Below are 18010 nucleotides of genomic sequence, written 5' to 3' on the forward strand. Positions count from 1 at the left end.
GTTTTTCCCACCCCAACAACCCTGGAATTGAAACTGAGTGTCTTTCCTTAGTTGTTCACCTCCCATCCTCCAGCAGTAACAACACAATCTTCCTCCTTGGAACAAGGCGGGAAATAGCTCTCCAGGTCTGGAGAAATCCTTAGCCTTCCAGGGCTGCTGCTTCCAATTCTCTTGTTTTTGCCTTAATCAGAATATCACCCTTGTGTTCCTGGCCCACCTCCCCAGGCATGTGGCTGGGATTCTCAATTGGTCCTCCATTTGTGTAAGGTGGAGCAATTTCTGCCAACTCGCCCCTTTGTCTGCATCCTTCCATACCATTCCCAAGGGTCTCTCCCCACAACCTCTAGGAGCAGACTTTCAGGGGTCTGATGAGGGAAGGAGGAGGTGAATAAGCCCTATTCTGTGCCCCTGAACTCTGCTCCATTCACAGGAGGAAAGTTGGTATCCAGGCCAATTTGCTTTACATGTAATAACAATCCAGAGTACAGGTTGAGCACGGGTTGTCGTTGATTTGCGAGTTGTCATTACATGCAAACCCAGGAAGAGAATCCATGGTTTGTTGTTGGATTGTGATCTCTTAAGTTCTTCATCGTTAACAAGCCATAGTTAAACCATAGTTCAAGGTTTGCACATAACAATAATCCACAATTCAACAACTCATGATTGAACTGCAACCCATATTTTGTGTTGTTGTTACATGCGAACCAGGCCCCTGTGACTTTGGTTAACGTGCTCCACAGAGATGAAACTCAGACTGTATCAAAAGAGACATAGGAGATTTGCAAGGAGAAAATGGAATCTGGACATTTCAGGTCCTATGCCTACTTTTGTCACATTGTCTAAGCTCTGTCAATATGTCTCTGCGCAACAATTTCTTTCCTCAGAGTATGGTTTGCCTGTTGATTTCCTTGTTTTTCTCTCCCAGCAATTGAGAGGGATCCACGTCAATGTTCTCTACTCTACCCCAAGCTGCTACCTGTGGGAGTTGAACAAGGCCAACATGTCATGGTGAGAGGGCTGGGTCTGGCTGGGCTTCAGCGCCACCCTTGTTGCGGCAGGAGCATTTTCGGTGGGGCTAGCCTCGTTCCTCTCTTCCGCAAGCAGGTGCTTAATTTGGTTCCATCCCTGAGAGTTAGTCCCTGAATGATAGCAAAGGGGCCTGGGTTTAAATATAGCGAGAACTCCTTGCTGGATAGCCCCCTGCAAGTGGCTGTGGAGTAGAGATATAAATACCTGGGAAAATGGGAAGTAACAGAAAAATGCTGTTTTTCCAGGGATTTGGGGGGAAATTGTGGGGGAAATCATTCCCCCCACCAATTTTCTGTTCCTCCCCCCCCCCCCACAGGCCTTCATTTCTATACAATGGAATACCCACCCCATCCTGCCCCTTGAGAATGTGCATGTTTTTCTCTGGTTTCTGTATATTGGTTCTAGGCCCAAAGCCTGTCAATGCCTGTTATCAGTTGGTAAACTAGCAGGCTTCTGCTGACTCCCAGGCTCTGTTTCCCCCCCTATCTCCATCCATCCTTCTCCGTGCCAGCCTCTGAGGCAGGCACCCCTACCATTGGAAAAGGCGAGGTCAGCCCCAGAGGCCTTTGGAGCAACTTCTTTCTCAGTGAGTGGGGAGCCTGCCAGGGATCTTCAGCTTGGGGATTTTGGATTCTTCCCTCACTATGATGCACTGGGGATAATGATGTCATGGCTGCACTGTTTGTCCTTAGGTTGTCCCGACAGTCAGTGGACCAGTCCAGTATTGTCAGTGGGCCAGTCGGTTGTCTGTCTACTATTTGATTGTGGTCAAATATTCCATGAAGTGAAGAATGCTGCCTTTTTTTTAAAAAAAATGTCCTTTTGCTGTGCTTTGTTAGATAGCTACATGGCCCCTAGCCCTGCAGGGGTAAGCTTCAAACCTAGCAATGTAACAAAGTTCCTCCTGTTGGCTACCTGCTCTACTTACAGACATCTCTAAGCAGGATGGCGCACAGTCATCCGTGGCAAGGCCTACTCACGTAGGCCTCTCATGACTCCATCTTGTTTGTGGCAGGGACTAGGGAATACCCTTCCATGTGGAAGGCAATGCTTGAAGACTTGGCCTGTTATCAACTTAGCACAAATGCTTTTAAAAACTGACTTCTGTTTTATAATAATTGGTTTTACTTTATTTCTGCTTCATTTTAATTTTTTAAAAGGATAACTAGAGGCTGACCTTGGTATTCCTGGATAAAAAGCCAAAGCAAATAGTTCCCCCACCCCCAAATGTGACTGTTTACCATTTTTGAAATCTAATTTCTTTGTTTCACAATAGCAGTCGGTTAACTCCTTCTGTAGTTAGCATAAGTAGCAAACCTGTTTGTGGTTACAATATGTCTTATTGTCGTAACAACAAAAACATTGAATAACAATGAAATGTTCTATTCAAATTAGTGTTTTAAAAATACTTGATTACCAATTGACAGTGTTTAACCAATCAGTTGACCAAATCTTTTTTAACCGATCAAATTATCAACCCCACTTTGCCCACCAAGCAGTTTGGCTGGAGAGGGAGTCTGCCCCCCCACCGAGGTCTGAAGACATTGGGTCATCACCGATCTAGCTTGGAAGTTCATAGATGGCACAGTCACTCCATACTAAATAATAAAGATTCAGGCCTTTGTATAGAGTAGTCTAAATTCCTTAGTGGAAATAAATAAATAAATAAATAGCCTTTACGAAGATGTTGGCTATGGGTATGTTTAGTAAGAGAGCGGGATATCCATCCATTCATTCTGCATTTAAATTTTTGTCCAACACCCTTGTAAAGTCTAGTTACTTCCGTAGTTTAGATTGGGAAATAATGACTGAGAGGCACACAGGCACTTGGGAGGTCCGTGGCTGAAGATGGATTTGACCCTAGGTCACCCAGCTCCAGTTCTTTGCACTCTGTGTCACACTGGGTTCTTGCTTCTACTGTTCAGGAGATGAATTTGAGGATAACGAAAGGGTGACATGCCGCTTACAAATGTAGCTTTTGCCTGACCAAACTCCTGCATTGGACAGGTCCGTGAAATATGACGACTTCTTCCCATATGCCGATGGCAGTCACCAATTCTGGACAGGCTACTTCACCAGCCGCCCAGCTTTGAAACGCTACGAGCGGCTCAGCAACAACTTCCTGCAGGTTGGTAGTCCTTCGGTCTTATTAGGGAGGAGAGCGAGGTCTGCCAATGTCCCTTCTTCGAAGTGAGAGAAGAGACAAAGATCCTGAGCCCTGGTCCTGCTCTGATTGCGGGCTCCTCCTTGAGCTCCGGCCTTCTCTAGCAGGCAAGCATTTGTCTTCTCTGATGCCCCCTTTCCCCTTTTGCAGGTTTGCAACCAGCTAGAAGTACTAGCTGGTACACAGGCAAATGTGGGGCCTTATGGCAATGCCAACAGTTCTGTGCTGCGTACGTATAGCTTTTTTTTTTTACATTTACAAGCTGCCCTTCATCCAGAGGATCCTAAGGCAGTGTCCACAATGTCAGATACAGACAACTTGTCCAGTATAAAAATGATACAAGTTTACACTAAAAAGCCAATTAGATGACAACGAGTCTTTAATCAGCAAACCAAACAATCAATTCCATTCAAAACAACTTAAATTTCATATAAACGTTTCTTTCTGCCCGAGCATTTGACACCTGATTGTTTTAGAATCGTGTACACGATTCTAAAATAATCAGGTGTTAAATACTCGGGCAGAAAGAAACATTTCAACTTGGCGTTGAAAAGGAAGCAAAAGTTGAAGCTGATTGGATCTCCTTTGGATGGCCATTCCAAAGCTGAGCTGCCACCACAGAGAAGGCCCTCTCCTTTGTGGATGTATAATGTACACCTCCCACTGATGGTATTTGGAGAAGGGATTTTTCTGGTTATTAAGGCATGGGCAGGATAGTGGGTAGGAGATGGCCGTTTAAGCACTTATGTGAAATCAAGAGGAATTCATGGTTGGGGGGTGGATTCATCCTGATATTATGATGAGAGCTTGGCAGCAGCTGCTTGCAGAATGGCCATCAGAGGTCGGTTCTAATTTATGCATGAGTTTAGGAAGATGGAGAATGGGGCAATCCAGCGAGAGGGCAGTAGGAGGAAGTGGCTTCCAGGTAGGGCTATCTATATTGGGGCAGTGCAAGCCAGGAGTGGCCACTGGCTCTGTCCCATTGTGGAACTGTGTGACATCCACCCCGTCATTTTCTTACAGGCCGGGCCATGGGAGTTGCTCAACACCACGATGCAGTGAGCGGCACAGCAAAGCAGCACGTGACCAATGACTATGCCAAACAGTTGTCTGTTGGTTGGGATGCCTGCCAGGTGTGTGTGTGCCTGGACCAGCAGAGCAGCCTCCAAAGTTCTTTCTCTCCATCTCTCTCACATGCATATGCGCACACACTCACACCCACACCTGTGCATATGTGAGCATAGCTGAGTGAAAAGGAGGAGGGACGTTCTTCCTCCAGCCTCCGTCAAGACGATTGCAGGTGCTCTGCCCACATAGCCTTCTGGATCCTCTTACCTCTCTTCTTCGTGGAAAACACGAGGGAAATATAGTCGGGGATCATAGAGCATGTGGTAACAGTGGAGAGGCGGAGTGCTGGAGAGCGAAGTTCAAGTTTTGCTTCTGAACGAAGCTCCCATGTTGAGAGATGGCTAAATCTCCATTGGCAGAAGGAGCTAGGCACAGTACCTTGTGACTGCACCACCTTGCTCCCTTCATCAGGGCTCTAGGGCAGGGGGGCTGACTTGATGCCCTCCAGATCTTTTGGCCTACAACTCCCATCCGCCCTAGCCAGCATAGCCAATGGTGAGGGATGATGGGCGGTCTAGGCCAAAATCTCTGGAGGGCTGAAAGTTGCCCTGCCCTGCACTAGGGCCTGCCTGTTCTAGGAGAAAGGCCTCCTCTCCAGCACCCCTAATCCTGAAGTGGGACACCTAATGGCAGGGCTGGTTCTGAGGAGATGGGATTCCTGAGGTGCCGGGCCTCCTCTTTACAGCGGCCACATGGTTTTCTGTCTCTGGGTGGGCTGGCTTTTCATAACACGGAGACGGAAGGGCAAGTAACTGGTGCTTCCCCTCTGCTCTATTATGCAGGGTATGAAGCTGCTCTGGGTTCAGGCCTTTGCGTGACCTTCACTGGAGTTCCCCTTGCCGTGTTTCTGAACTCCCAGTTAGTTTTCAGGTGGGAGTGGGCAACTTACCGTTTCTCTTTCATCTGGCTTTGCAGATTGTGGTCAGTAACGCCCTTGCCAGCATTGTTGGCAGCAAAGAGAACTTCATGTATTGCAACTACCTCAACATCAGCGTCTGCCCACTGACGGAAGCTGCCCAAACGGTAAGGGACTGTGGTGTTGTCTGACCTGTGGAATTCCCTGCCTCTGGAGGTCAGGCAGGCGCCAACTTTGTACTCCTTTTGGTGCCTCATGAAAACATCATTATTCCAGGAAGCCTTTCCTTAATGTCCAGCCATGAGTCCCTGTATTTGCTTCTTTTAAAATCTGTTTTAAGTGTTTTACTCTGTTTTTATTTTCATTTTATCTTGCACACCGCTCTGATATTTTCAATGGGGAGTGGTATATAAATATTGTAAATAAATAAATAACCCTTGTTCTCATTGGAGGCCTGGAACATGTGGCCTCCCAGCTTACCCCCAAGTATCAAGGGCTGTGCTTTGGTCTTGGAGCAGACCTTCCCTGGCTCTCTCACACAGCTGTGCTCATCTGCTTGCAAATTTCCACTTTCCCTTCCCTAATATGCTGCTGCTTTTCTGTCCTTGCAGTTCATGGTCCTCGTCTACAACCCTCTGGCGCGCCCTGTGAACTGGAACATCCGGCTGCCGGTGAACGGGAGTCATTACTCCGTCTTGGCTCCTTCTGGTCAGGCTGTTCCGAATGAGGTAGGAAACAGGCCGCCTCTGTTCCCCCTAGAGCGGCCTGTCCCAAGCTGGTTCCTTCTTAACATTTTGGACTTAAACACCCATCAGTCCCAGCTAGCATTGCTAATGCTCAGAGGTTGTAGTCTAAAACATCTGGCGGGAAGGCAGCCCTACAGCTTGAGATGCTCAAAGCAGCATGTAGAATGGAAGTGGGCACCACTTCCCCAAATGGGGGCTTTGGGGGCAGCCCAGTAACTAGAAATGTGGTGCGATTTTGGAGGGTAGAGGGGCGGAAGTGCTCCTGGCAGGGCAGGGGGCAATGCAAAAAGAACCAAAAAAAAGAGAGAGGGTTCATGTTATATTTAAATGCAAACATGAGTGCTCAGGCCCTTGTCAGTCATCCCAGAGCCTTTGTACTCACTGGCCAAGAAAACTAGAAAAAACAGGATTAATTCTTCGGGGGCATTTGGGTAAGATGCTGCCTTCGCAGTGTTCTGTGCAAGCAAAAGCACTAGGGTCTGACCTGTAGAGAAGGTGCCTGGAGGAGGGCCAGGCCCCTGTTGGCTTCGCTGTGCCCCGTAGTACTAAGCATGGAGAGAAAAATGCCCACTGAACTACCTTGGATGCCTATAGTGATGCACCTCCTTTTCAGTGCGGTGCTGGGTGGAATAATAAATCATGCCAAGAATAAATTGTGGAAATGACCCTCTCCTTGCCAGGTGATCCCTGTATCAAGTTTCACCCGTGCCGTGCGGCATAATTGGGGCGATGCCATCAACGAACTGGTATTCCAGGCCTCCACCCCACCGCTGGGCTACACTACTTATTCTGTCTCCAGTTTACCTGGCAGAGACCCTGTACGCTCCAGGCTACTGAAGAGGCTGCATCATCAACCTGGAACGGAGCATCTTTCTTGGGAGATCCAGAACGAGGTATGGACTGAATGCCTCTTTCCATTCCATGTGTTTCAGTTTCCCTTGAAAGAACAATAGGTGGACTGCACACCAGAAATGCATTGGACTTTTTCCAGTAAGCTGTTTTTCCGCGATTGCTGCGATCCCCTCAGCTCTGTCTTCTTGTGTTTCTGTGGTGTGTGTATGTATTTCTTTTGCTTCTCACTATCCAGTATATACCCAATTGCATTCTGGGCAGCACTCCAAATTGCATTGACTTTGCTCATTTTCTGAGGGCAATTGCATTTTTCCAGTGGCAAAATCAGTTACTTTGATCCCTTAAGAAAAGGTACCTGGGATTTCAATTTTTAATTCCCAATTATCAATTTTGACGTAACTATGAAACCAGGCTGTTTCAGACATTGTTCTATCTTTTCCCTGGAAGCTGGGACAAACGATGGGGTTAAGATACATTTGGCTTGTGCATTTCTTAACCAAGACCAGTTTAGGAACAAACGAGCTGATGTGGGCAGTTGTCTTCCATGGAGGCTTTTAAGGGAAGTACCCACAATTGATCTCTCAGAGATGAGTTGTTTGCTTATCTGTTCAGTAAAATAAGATGACCAAGTGATGTACTTCCCTACTTTAAAAAATGGCGTGGAATCTGTTTTCTGATAGCAGGCTTGCTGGGGCTACGCTCTCTCCTCTTCCCACTCATCCTGCCACCAAAACTAAGTATCCAAGAAACTTTTCTTGAGGTTCCTGATTGCGTCTCCCACCCCACAGTGTCTTCTATTTTCTTCTCCTTCCTCCATCCCCCAGCATCTCCGGGTTCTGTTTGACCCCAGAACAGGGCTCCTGAAGGAGATTGAGAACCTAGACAAGAACATCTCTTTACCAGTGTCTCAAAACTTCTTCTGGTGAGTCAGACCTACAGTTGTTTTCTGCTTGGGGTGGGGTGGTAGGAGCAGGAATAGTGACATGGCAGGGAGGTCCCCTGGCTGTGAATGATGATGTTGCAGAGGGCTGGGCTCTCCTTCTCTGCTTGGAGGTAGAATTGCTTGGGTTATTTGCAAAAGGTTGTTGGGAAACCCATGTGGCCACCATTTCCATCCATCGGCTGACTCTCCAGGTACAACGCCAGCACTGGGAACATGGACAGCAGCCAGGCGTCTGGAGCCTACATCTTCCGCCCCAACCAATCTGAGCCCTTCTCCATTGGCAAGGGAGCCCGTGTGACCCATGTGGCGGTAAGACAAGCCAGGATGGCTGCTGAGGACAGCACAGGTGTTCATTGGGCTGCCTGGCCAAGAGACTGACCCGCTCCAAAGGGACTGCATGGGTATCAGCCACGAAAAGGATTGTAGCTACATCCCCGGGCAGTCTGCACCTGAAACCTCACATCTTGTAAGCGGAGCCATCCCGTGCCACAACCTTTTGGCCTTGCTGGGATCTCCGCATAATTGTAGATGCAAAACCTGCCTTGCCTTGCCATGGAATCTCAAACAATGTTTTGATGTGGGCTGAAGAAGAGCGGGGTGGTAGCGGGGAGCCCTAGAACTGCAGAGGTGGTACAGGTCTAGTTACAGGAAGGGATAGGGAGGGATTCCAAACTTGGCCAGCTCTCAGCCCCGCGTTCATGGATGGAGCCCTCTGGTGGGGATTGCTTTGAGGACCTGGTGCAGAATTGGAGAACATATGGCCTGCTCCAGATGTTGTTAGACTGCAATTCCCATCAGCACCAGCCAGCATAGTTAATGGCAAGAGATGATGAGAGCTGTAGCCCATGTTCCCCACTCCTGCAACCAGCAGCTTTTCAGGAGGAACATTTTCAATTCTCATTGGGTTGAGGCATATAGTAGTTACAGTACCATTTCTTCTGGCTATGCCATTTCAAGCCTCTTCTTTCCACAAAGATTTCACATATAGGGGCGGCTTCAGAACATCCTGTTGCACTCAGCTGATCACTCCTGCTCACCTGAAGGCCAACTTCTGCCTTCTCCTTCCTTAACTCGGCCCACCCACTCTTGTGCATGAGACGCAAGTCTGTGCCCTTTCTTTTGCTAGCGGGGGCTGTGTGTCGATGCCAGGATAAAACCCACATTCTAGGTCTTTATCCGGCAGAGCCAAGTGGTGCAGGAGGTCTACCAGAACTTCTCTGACTGGTGCTCCCAGGTGGTGCGCCTCTATGCTGGGCAGCCCTATGTTGAGCTCGAGTGGACGGTAGGACCCATCCCCATCCGGTGAGCATGGGAGGCTGGGGTGAGGGGTGGGAGCCCTCAATCCCTCCAACTCCCTCCGGAGCACATCTCTGACCTTGACGTTCTGCCACCACAGAGACGGCCTTGGCAAGGAGATCATCAGCCGCTTTGAGACCAACCTGCAGACCGATGGGCTTTTCTACACCGACTCCAACGGGCGCGAGATCCTGCAGAGAAGGTACTGGCAGTGGGACCACGACCCTTCTGGCAGGGCACTGTGAGGCTGAACAGGAGCAAAGTGCTCGGGGATTGGAGCGGTTTAGAGCACAAGCTGTGAGCTGGAAAGTCCTGCTTGGGGGAAGAAAGAAAGAAAACCTCTGCTATGAACTCACAGGGTGACCTTAAGCAAGGCAAATGCTTCTCCTAAGGCATTAGTTATTAGTTAGTAGTAAGAGCTGGTGTTCCATTGATGGTGCTATATAAATAAATAATAATAATAATGTGGCCCCCGAGAGCTTCTCCAAAATAGAATTCGGCCCTTGAGATGCAAGAGGTTCTGCACTCGTGCTGCACGCAACGTATGCATTCACAATGCCTGAACATTGTAGTGGTGTTATTGCCGTCTCTGTCCATTTTGCTGTGCCCCTATGTCTTTTTTTTTGGGGGGGGGGGCTGTTTTTCAGTCTCATACACGAGGAAAAGCAGGAAGTGACTTGTTCCCCTTTTGCTCTCTCTCCTTCCCCTGGGCTAGGCGCAATTACAGGGCCACATGGAACCTGAGCCAGACGGAACCCGTGGCCGGCAACTACTACCCAGTGAACAGCCGCATCTACATCAAGGTAACGGCATCCTCTGGCTATATGGCAGCCTCGGCTGCTCTTGGGAGGCTCCGCTGTAGGGCTACCAGCCCACACAGCGTCGTTGTGGGGGAAATGTGGTTCTGCACAGCAGCTTTCCTTCCAGTGTAGGCTAGGGCAAAGGCTGAAAGGGGCACCAAATGTGTGTATGTTCCAGGGCCCCTGGCCTGTAATCCAGCACCTGCCTGAGGTGTTGAGCTGGGAGGCTGGCTTCCTGTGCATTGGCAGGCATACCGCTCCAGCCTTCTGCTTTCTCTTTGAATTTCCCAGGACCAGAAGATCCAGCTAACAGTCCTGACAGACCGCTCGCAGGGAGGCAGCAGCATCCTTGACGGATCTCTTGAGCTCATGGTGAGCACAGCCGGACTTCCCAAGGGACAAGACCGGAGAGACGGTTTAGAGCAGCTTCTCTTCATCCGGCTTGCAAGAGAGTACTCCGCTATGAAGACAGAGGGGCAGAAGCTCTTTCAGCCCCGGGGCCGAATTCCATTTTAGAGAAGAACTCAGGAGCTGTGTTCCAATCGTGGGCGGGCTAAGGGCAAACGGGGCAGGGCCCAAACTCCCCGCAGAGTTTAGCTGCACGAAGCCTTAGGGGAGAGGCACTTCAGTCCTTTAGAATTAAAGGAGGGGTCTGCACAAAAGCTGGGAAACGGGGCGTGACCAGTTAGGGAACACCAGGGGGGGCAGAGTGGGATCCTGGACCTGAAGTCTTGCACCCCTGTAATAGGCCGAGGAAGAACCAGTCAAGCAGATGGAGGCACAGGAGGCTCAGGCATGTAGAGTGGGAAACTGTCAGCAACCAGCGAGGTGGGAGCTGAATCCCCACTAGGAAAATCCTCTGAAATAATAGCAACGCCAAAGCTTGCACAGCCTGGCACAGACAACCCGGCTTCCTCTTTCCCAGAAATCATCTTTTCTTCAGTATCCTAAAGAGGTGCATCTACCGCACAGCACCGGGCACTGAGAGAACACGATAGCAAACTCACTGGCCTGGCTTGCAGTCCGTACCCTGACTTCTGTCCCTCCTGCTCTTTCCTTTGCCTTGTTTTTAGGTCCATCGGCGGCTCCTGTACGATGACAACCGAGGCGTCGGGGAGCCGCTGCTGGAGCCTGGCGATGACTACCACGGGCTTGTGGTGCGGGGCCGCCACCTCATCCTCTTGGACACGGCCGAGTCCTCGGCTGAGCAACACCGGCTGCGGGCCCAGCAGGAGTACATGGCGCCACAGCTGGTGCTGGCCCCTGGGGGGGGACCTCCATACTCGCCTGGCCAGGACTACCTCAAGGAGGTGAGGGGAAAGAGGATGGATCTTGCACTGGCTCGGCCCTTCTAGTGGGGAGGAGCCATAGCCCAGCAGCAGAGCACCCGCAGGTCCCGGGTTCAGTCCCTGATGACCCAGCAGCAGAGCACCCGCTGGGCACCCGGAGGTCCCGGGTTCAGTCCCTGATGATGCAAGTTAAAAGGAGCAGAGCTGTGGAGAGAGAAAACCTGCTGGAGACTCTGGAAGGCTGCTGCCAGTAAGAATAGGCAGTGTTGGGCTAGATGGAGCAGTGGCCTCACTCCGCACAAGGCAATTTTTTATGTTTCTGTATGGTCCAGGCCCAGCATATCTCTTAGGCATCACATCACTCTGTAGAAGCAAACCCCGTCGGTCGGTCTACTTCCATCCTAGTCCACAGACTTTTTTTTTTTTTAAGTGATCCAAGGCCTTTCTAAGAAAGAACAACCGCTTTTGGCAAGTTGCAGTAATTTTAAAATGTGGTTTTATTCTCAGGCTCTTTTCTGAGAATTATCCCTATTTATTTGCCTTTAAAAAAAAAACTTGTGCTGGAAGTGAGTTTGCACATCACACTAAGCCATTCTGAAGGTAAGCCACTGTGGGTTGGTTGAAAGCTCGATAACTCACATTATTGGGGACTCTATGGCTTGCCGTGGGTTGTTTCTCCCATAGTCCTCCCACCTGCTCCCGGCATGTAGGTCAGCCTTCCTCAACCTGGGGCGCTCCAGATGTGTTGGACTGCATCTCCCAGAATGCCCCAGCCAGCTGGCTGGGGCATTCTGGGAGTTGTAGTCCAACACATCTGGAGTGCCCCAGGTTGAGGAAGGCTGATGTAGGTGCTCTCAGGCCCCTTTACAGCTGAAACCTTCATTTCCTCATTCCCTATGTCAGCACCTTGACTGCAGTTGGTGTGCTGCGGTTGAAGGCCCATGAGGGAAACTCCCCACCCTCCCGCATCAGATTGACCAATGGAATTAATTTTCTGAGCCCTTATGAATGTGGTAACTTAAAATAAATGAATCAGGATCTAGTATAAGTGTGTAGAAGCACAAGATCTCCTGTCCCACTTTTAGCCCAGCAGAGTGATATCCTCATAGGCAAATTTCACTGCAAAGGGGGAAATTGTGCAAATTTAATAGCAGTGGGCTTTTAAGGGTGCGAACTTGCACAAAACTGAAACATTTTTTAAAGGATTGAGAAACACATTCAGGACACTCTCCAGTGTCCTTTTTTCTCGAGTGTTAGGAGCATGGGGTGGATGTCACTGAGAAGGGAGGATGGTGGGGTTACTAGTGAGATCACGAGGAGAGCAAGGGATTTTCACTGCTCTTGCTGGGCGGCTGTCTTAATGGTTCCCAACAACCCACAATGAAATCGCCTTGCTGGGTTTGGATGTCACAACAAGCCACCCTGAACAACCCATGACAAGTCATGGGACCTCAAGAAGGCTTGTTCATGGAAAATAACCCATGATGAAAAATATGCTTTGGGTTCAGACATGATAATCTACCCTGAAGCAACCCATGGAGACAACCCACCATGGCTTATCATGACATTAGAATCAGGTCTGTATATATGTGGTTTTTCTCATCTTCTCGCATATTTTTACATTTTATAAGCCAGTACTGTTCTAACCAAGTGGCTGATCAGTAAACTAAAGCTAACCAAACTAACTTTGATGCTAATTGGACAGTGTTTTGAAAGTGTTGTGTCTGTGCATCTGCCTCTCTCTCTCCATCCTCAGTTTTCTGCCCTGCGCCATGCAATCCCTTCCAATGTCCACTTGCTCACGTTGGCCCAGTGGGAGCCTGACTCCATCCTCATTCGTCTCGAGCACCAATTTGAACGCGGGGAGAGTGCCAACGGCTCCATGCCTGTCAACATTAACTTACTGGTAGGTCTCTTGCTTTGGACAGTGTTGCAATATAAAGTCACTAATTGCTTCTAGGCCTTCAGTGGAGAACAAGTTAGCAGTGCTAAGTTGTCATCTGAAAAGACAAATAGGAAAAACACTGTATAAAATACTAAGGGTTAAATCCAAACTTAGGGCTTTTCTACACGAGGCAGTTCATCCACAGCATTTATTTTCGGTGTCATTGTAGAGTTGAGAGCCAAGCATTACATGAAGAGTGTTTCCTTTCCTACTTTTCTGCTACATAACCTCTAGATGGCTTTCTAGTATACACAAGACGAAATCACATTTTCTTTCACCATCAGAAATAACATCCCATATTCCTTGTTTTAAAAATAACTCTCAGAAAGTACGGTTTACAAATAGAAGCGAAACTGGAGGGTCACAATGTTGTCTAAAGAACCCATAAACAACCGTGAGTAGGGAGGGAATGATGAGCACACAAATGCCTCCTGTAGAAAAGCTGTTAGTCATACTTAGAGTAGACCCCTTGAAATCAGTGGGATATAACATCATCAAGACTAACCTATATGCCTTATTAATTTCAGTGGTTCTACTCCAGGTAGGACAGTCTGGATCCAGCTGCATACTCAGTAACCCAAGCAACCTTCGGAGTTAGGGCAGTACTATTACCCTTCTCTTGCAACTGAGGCTGCGGGGCAGTGGCTTGCTGAAGGGTTTCTGGTGAATTCCATGGCTGAGTTAAGATCTAAACCAGGGACTTCCTGGTTTAGACCTCTTGTGTTCAGCATTACATTGGCCGTGTGTGAGCTTTGCTCTATTAACAGAAGTAGGCTGTTCAAGATACGGGGAAGGGAATGCTAGTGGTCAACGTGGGGCTAGTTAATGTCAGAGTGGAAGTGTGTTGCATCTTCAAAAACCACAGAAACCCCAAAGGAGTGGCGTTTGCGAAACCTAGCCCTGGAATACAGTTTCAGCTCATAACAGTACATGGAACCTCTTTGTGACTTCTTACCTTCCCCTCTGTGCCAGAACCTGTTCTCTTCTTTCAACATTATCTCTGTGCAAGAGATGAACTTGGCTGCTAACCAGAAGCGGGAGAACATGAACCGGCTCATCTGGCAGCCAGCTGAAGGTGAGCCTTCCGTTGGGGTTCAGGGCCTTCAGGCCAGGCTTCCCAGCAGCAGTGTCCCTGGCTCCAACAGGCCAATGCCCAGCAGCCATGAGCCCCTTTCAACCCAACACACCCAGCCTTGTCACTTCAAACACTTTGCTGCTCTAAAATATGGTGGCCCAGAACCATCTCTCTGTGGGCCTGAGCTAGCTCTGCTCCACCTAGGTCTGGCTTAAATCCTTGGATAGGCCTGTGCCATAGACTTGAAACTGCCTTGATGCTCATAGCATTATCCTAAGGAACCAGGGCTAAAATAGAGAAGGGTGGCTCTTCGTTGGAAGTGAATTCCATCATGTGACCGCTGCGACAGAGGGCTTGAGCCCATGCCCTTGGAGTAGTAGTATTTCATTTCTATACCACCCTATGGCCAAAGTGCTCTGGGCAGTTGTACATAATCATCTGTGTAAAAGAGGGTGTCCAGGGAGATACCTCTTAAAGGAGGCATCATCTGTGCTACGTAGGTCCTAGACCGTTCAGGCATTTAAAGATCATCACTGGCTCAATATATGGAGCCTGGAAGCAAATAGGCAACAGTAACTCACTTCCTGGCTGCAGTTTGCAGCTGTCAGGAAGTGAGCTGCCACATTTTGCACTAGCTGTACCATCTGAGCCATACTTGAAGTTTCCCCCTCTTAAAGCACATTGCAATGCTCCAAACAAGGGGGGCTGGAGCTGAGTTGCTCTACTGCAAATGGAAGGTCGTCTTCTGTTTTGTGGAAGGCCCTGCAATCTAGCAGAGGCTTCTGCTTGAGAAGAGGAGCTGCAGCCCCAAATCCCACCTGTTCCTGAGGACTCCCCAAGACTCCCAGGCAGACTTTCAGGGGAGTGGGGGAAGGAAGTATTTTTTTTAATGGTCTCCTCCATCACTTCCTTTTGCCTCCCATGAACTCTCCTATTTAAGCTGCTCCTGATCTCACCTGAAAATCAAGCGGTAAAACCAGGTCTAGGAGACTGTAGACAGGGAGTGCAATGCATCTTAGGCCTGGTGAGATCACTTCCTGTCAAAACTCTAGCTTGGCTCAGTATCGTTGGTTCTTATGCCTGGGTTAGACCTAAATTTTGCATGTTTTTTTTAAAGTCATACTCCAAATAGATAATCTCTTTCAGATGCTGAAAGGGTAGAGGGTAAAAAGTAGAAAGGTCCAAATGGAACCTTGCTGCTCCCCATAGGCTGTATCCCACGGCACAGAGCAGCTACCACCTAATACGAAGTCTTTGGGGGAGTTGATGTATCAGGTAGGATCAGAGCCACTGCAGGCCTGTGCCCCTGAACCATCTTGGTCATTTTGGGAGGACTGGGTGGTCATCGTATTGAACTATTTTGAAATGTCTAGGAAAATGAGCAGGGTCACATTCCCTTTCCAGTTCTTGATGAGCTTCTTTGTAGAATCTTGCTCTGCTCTGCAGCCAATTTGATTTGCCTGCTCAGTCATCTTTTCACCAAAAATGGGGAGAGGTTTGATATAGGTCATATGGTTTAAGTTACCCAAATCCAAAGGAGACTTTTTCAGCAAGGGTTGGATAACTGCCTCCTTGAATCAAGCAAGCGTTGCCTTATCTTCCAAAAATATGTTCAGCTGTGGCAAAAGAATTCAACCTAAGCCAAACCAATCTGCATTGTACCTAGTGGTGTACACACAGCTTTCATTACGCCCGAATAAGCCATCTTGAGCAATTGATAGGCGAAATGATCACAATTTTTTTCTGGGCTGGGTGGCTTGGCTACTGATCTGACAAGCAGGCCCTTTAAGCCACCTGATCATAGGGGCTTCCAGAAATGGCCACGCCCAACTCAGAGTGGCTATCTGATACATTGTCTGAGCCCTCTGCCTGCTCCCTCTCAGTACTTCAGGGCTAGTACAAGTAGTTCCAGCCCTCCTCTAATCAGCATCAGCACATGGAACTGCCTTAAGTGGAGGCACAGAACATTGGGCCATCTCCTCCCACCATGCTGCTGACTAGCAACAGGAATCCTTCGCAGCCCTGTTACCTGTTCTTTTCAGGGGTAAAGCCAAGCCACTGCCTGGGGAAATCAAGTCTGACTCCCCAAAGCAGGGAGGACGGATTTGGCCCCACGTGATCATGGGTGTAGCCAAGAATGAGGATTTTGTGGCCCTCCCTGGTGTAAATGAAGATCAACTACCGTGACTAACCCAACAAACAGTCTAGTGGCACCTTAAATAGGCAACAATTTATTACGGCATAAGCTTTTGTGGAGTAGCGTCCACTTCATCAAATGCAGAATGAATCCTGCTGTATCACAACAACTGGCTACTCCCTTGTTCCTTCCCAGTCTAAGCCTTGTTGATACAGAACTGGTATTTCACCATCACTATTCCCCCAAACTTCTATCTGCAGGAGCAGCAGAGCGGCCATCAAGCATTCAGCTAGACCCAGCTCACATCGTACTACAACCTATGGAGATCCGGACCTTCCTGGCTCATATTCAGGACCAAGCCATGCCTGAGAGAGAGATCAAAGGAAGGGATTAACATTTTCCCACTCATTCAGCCCACATGGAGTTAGATGTGGTCTAAAGAGTGGCAGACACTGGAGTTCTCCATGCCGCTTTTTCAAAAGGGAGCAAATGGGTCTAATTTCTTCTGGAGAGAGGCATATTTTAGGCCGGCTAAATTAATTAAGGGTAGGAGGACCCTTTTCTGAGAACTTGTCTGGGACTTTTCTCTTGGTGAATGAGAAAGGGATCACTGTTAAAATGCCCTATATCCCCACTCTCACACACACAAAACAGCCATCCCATAATGTGACCATTTTCAGAGGCGTGTGTAGGAATTGGTGGAGTACTTGGGTTACCGTCTGTGCAATCATTACCTTTTCAATAAAGCACTTCTTAAAAGGCATGCTGGAACCATTTTACTTCCACACCTGAGCCCAGGATCCTAGGGTACAGCAATAAAAAAACACCACATGGGTTTTTGGAGAACTAGGCAGAAAAAGATGTGGCGTGCTTACAGCATGAGCGATTGTATTTTGGTGGTGGTTTTTCCAACCAACCTCCTACAGTCCCAAATTGAGACTGGAAGGGTGTTACTGCCAGCTGAAAGAAAGTGTTGTAGATGATCAAAGCACAACCGTCATAAATTTAGAATTGCATTGCTCACCTTCTGCAGGACAGCATACTTGCGCATTCTCCAGCGAACTGGAGGTGATTAGATCTTGGACACACCCCCTCTTCTAGAATGGGCAAGACTAATGGATATTGATTATGGGAGTCATAGTGCAAAACAGCTGGAGGACACTGGGTTATCTACCCCGGTTCTAAATAGTTCTTTGGATGGTGGTGTGACTCTCCCCTCTGTATTCATAAGACTCTACATGCCAAGACAGACAGCATTGTGAAGCCTCGTCTCTCTTTCCTACTCCCCACCCCATAAGCAATGTGGAAATAGGAAGCCGTGATCCAGCAGTAGGAGTACCAGATTGCAAGGTGGAACAAGCCCTCTATTTTCGCTTCATGGGGAGATGAGGAAGCAGCTTCTTCGTCCCTATTGCCCAATAAACTGGTAATAAACATTTTTTATATATATAAAAGTCAAGACAGTATTCCATTTCCCAAATCACCACAACTCTTAAGTTGCAACCAGTATTGATCAGATCATCTTGCAGGATCCTATAGAGTTGTGTGTAACTAGTGTCTGTTCACTCGATGGCCAAAACTGGCCGCCTGCTCCTTTGTTACAGGACATCTTAAAACATTGATATAGGAGTTTAGAAAATCGATGCCAGGGTCAATCCCTTCTCTCCAGTGCAGCATTTGAGGAACATTGCTGTTTATCGGGCTCATCAGCTAGACAGCTGACTCGTAACCAACTACAAATCAAGCCCCA

General features: G+C 48.4%; 1 protein-coding gene across 2 annotated transcripts in view; it reads left to right on the forward strand.

Moving 5' to 3' along the window:
- Positions 1-17020, forward strand: part of MAN2B1 (mannosidase alpha class 2B member 1) — a 29504-nt gene extending 12484 nt beyond the window's left edge. For both annotated transcript variants that reach the window (XM_063120512.1, XM_063120513.1), the window contains 17 exons: positions 926-1008; positions 3037-3157; positions 3344-3422; positions 4217-4326; positions 5237-5344; positions 5789-5905; positions 6604-6816; positions 7600-7697; positions 7910-8027; positions 8902-9020; positions 9115-9216; positions 9730-9817; positions 10106-10186; positions 10888-11124; positions 12860-13009; positions 14021-14123; positions 16521-17020. In XM_063120512.1, coding sequence (XP_062976582.1) covers positions 926-1008; positions 3037-3157; positions 3344-3422; positions 4217-4326; positions 5237-5344; positions 5789-5905; positions 6604-6816; positions 7600-7697; positions 7910-8027; positions 8902-9020; positions 9115-9216; positions 9730-9817; positions 10106-10186; positions 10888-11124; positions 12860-13009; positions 14021-14123; positions 16521-16654 — 2061 coding nt within the window. In that variant the 3' untranslated portion in view covers positions 16655-17020. The remainder of the gene's footprint in view (positions 1-925; positions 1009-3036; positions 3158-3343; positions 3423-4216; positions 4327-5236; positions 5345-5788; positions 5906-6603; positions 6817-7599; positions 7698-7909; positions 8028-8901; positions 9021-9114; positions 9217-9729; positions 9818-10105; positions 10187-10887; positions 11125-12859; positions 13010-14020; positions 14124-16520) is intronic.
- Positions 17021-18010: the final 990 nt, after the last annotated feature.

This window comes from Elgaria multicarinata, chromosome 3 (genome assembly GCF_023053635.1).
Source record: "Elgaria multicarinata webbii isolate HBS135686 ecotype San Diego chromosome 3, rElgMul1.1.pri, whole genome shotgun sequence".
In the NCBI taxonomy this organism is placed as follows: Eukaryota; Metazoa; Chordata; class Lepidosauria; order Squamata; family Anguidae; genus Elgaria; species Elgaria multicarinata.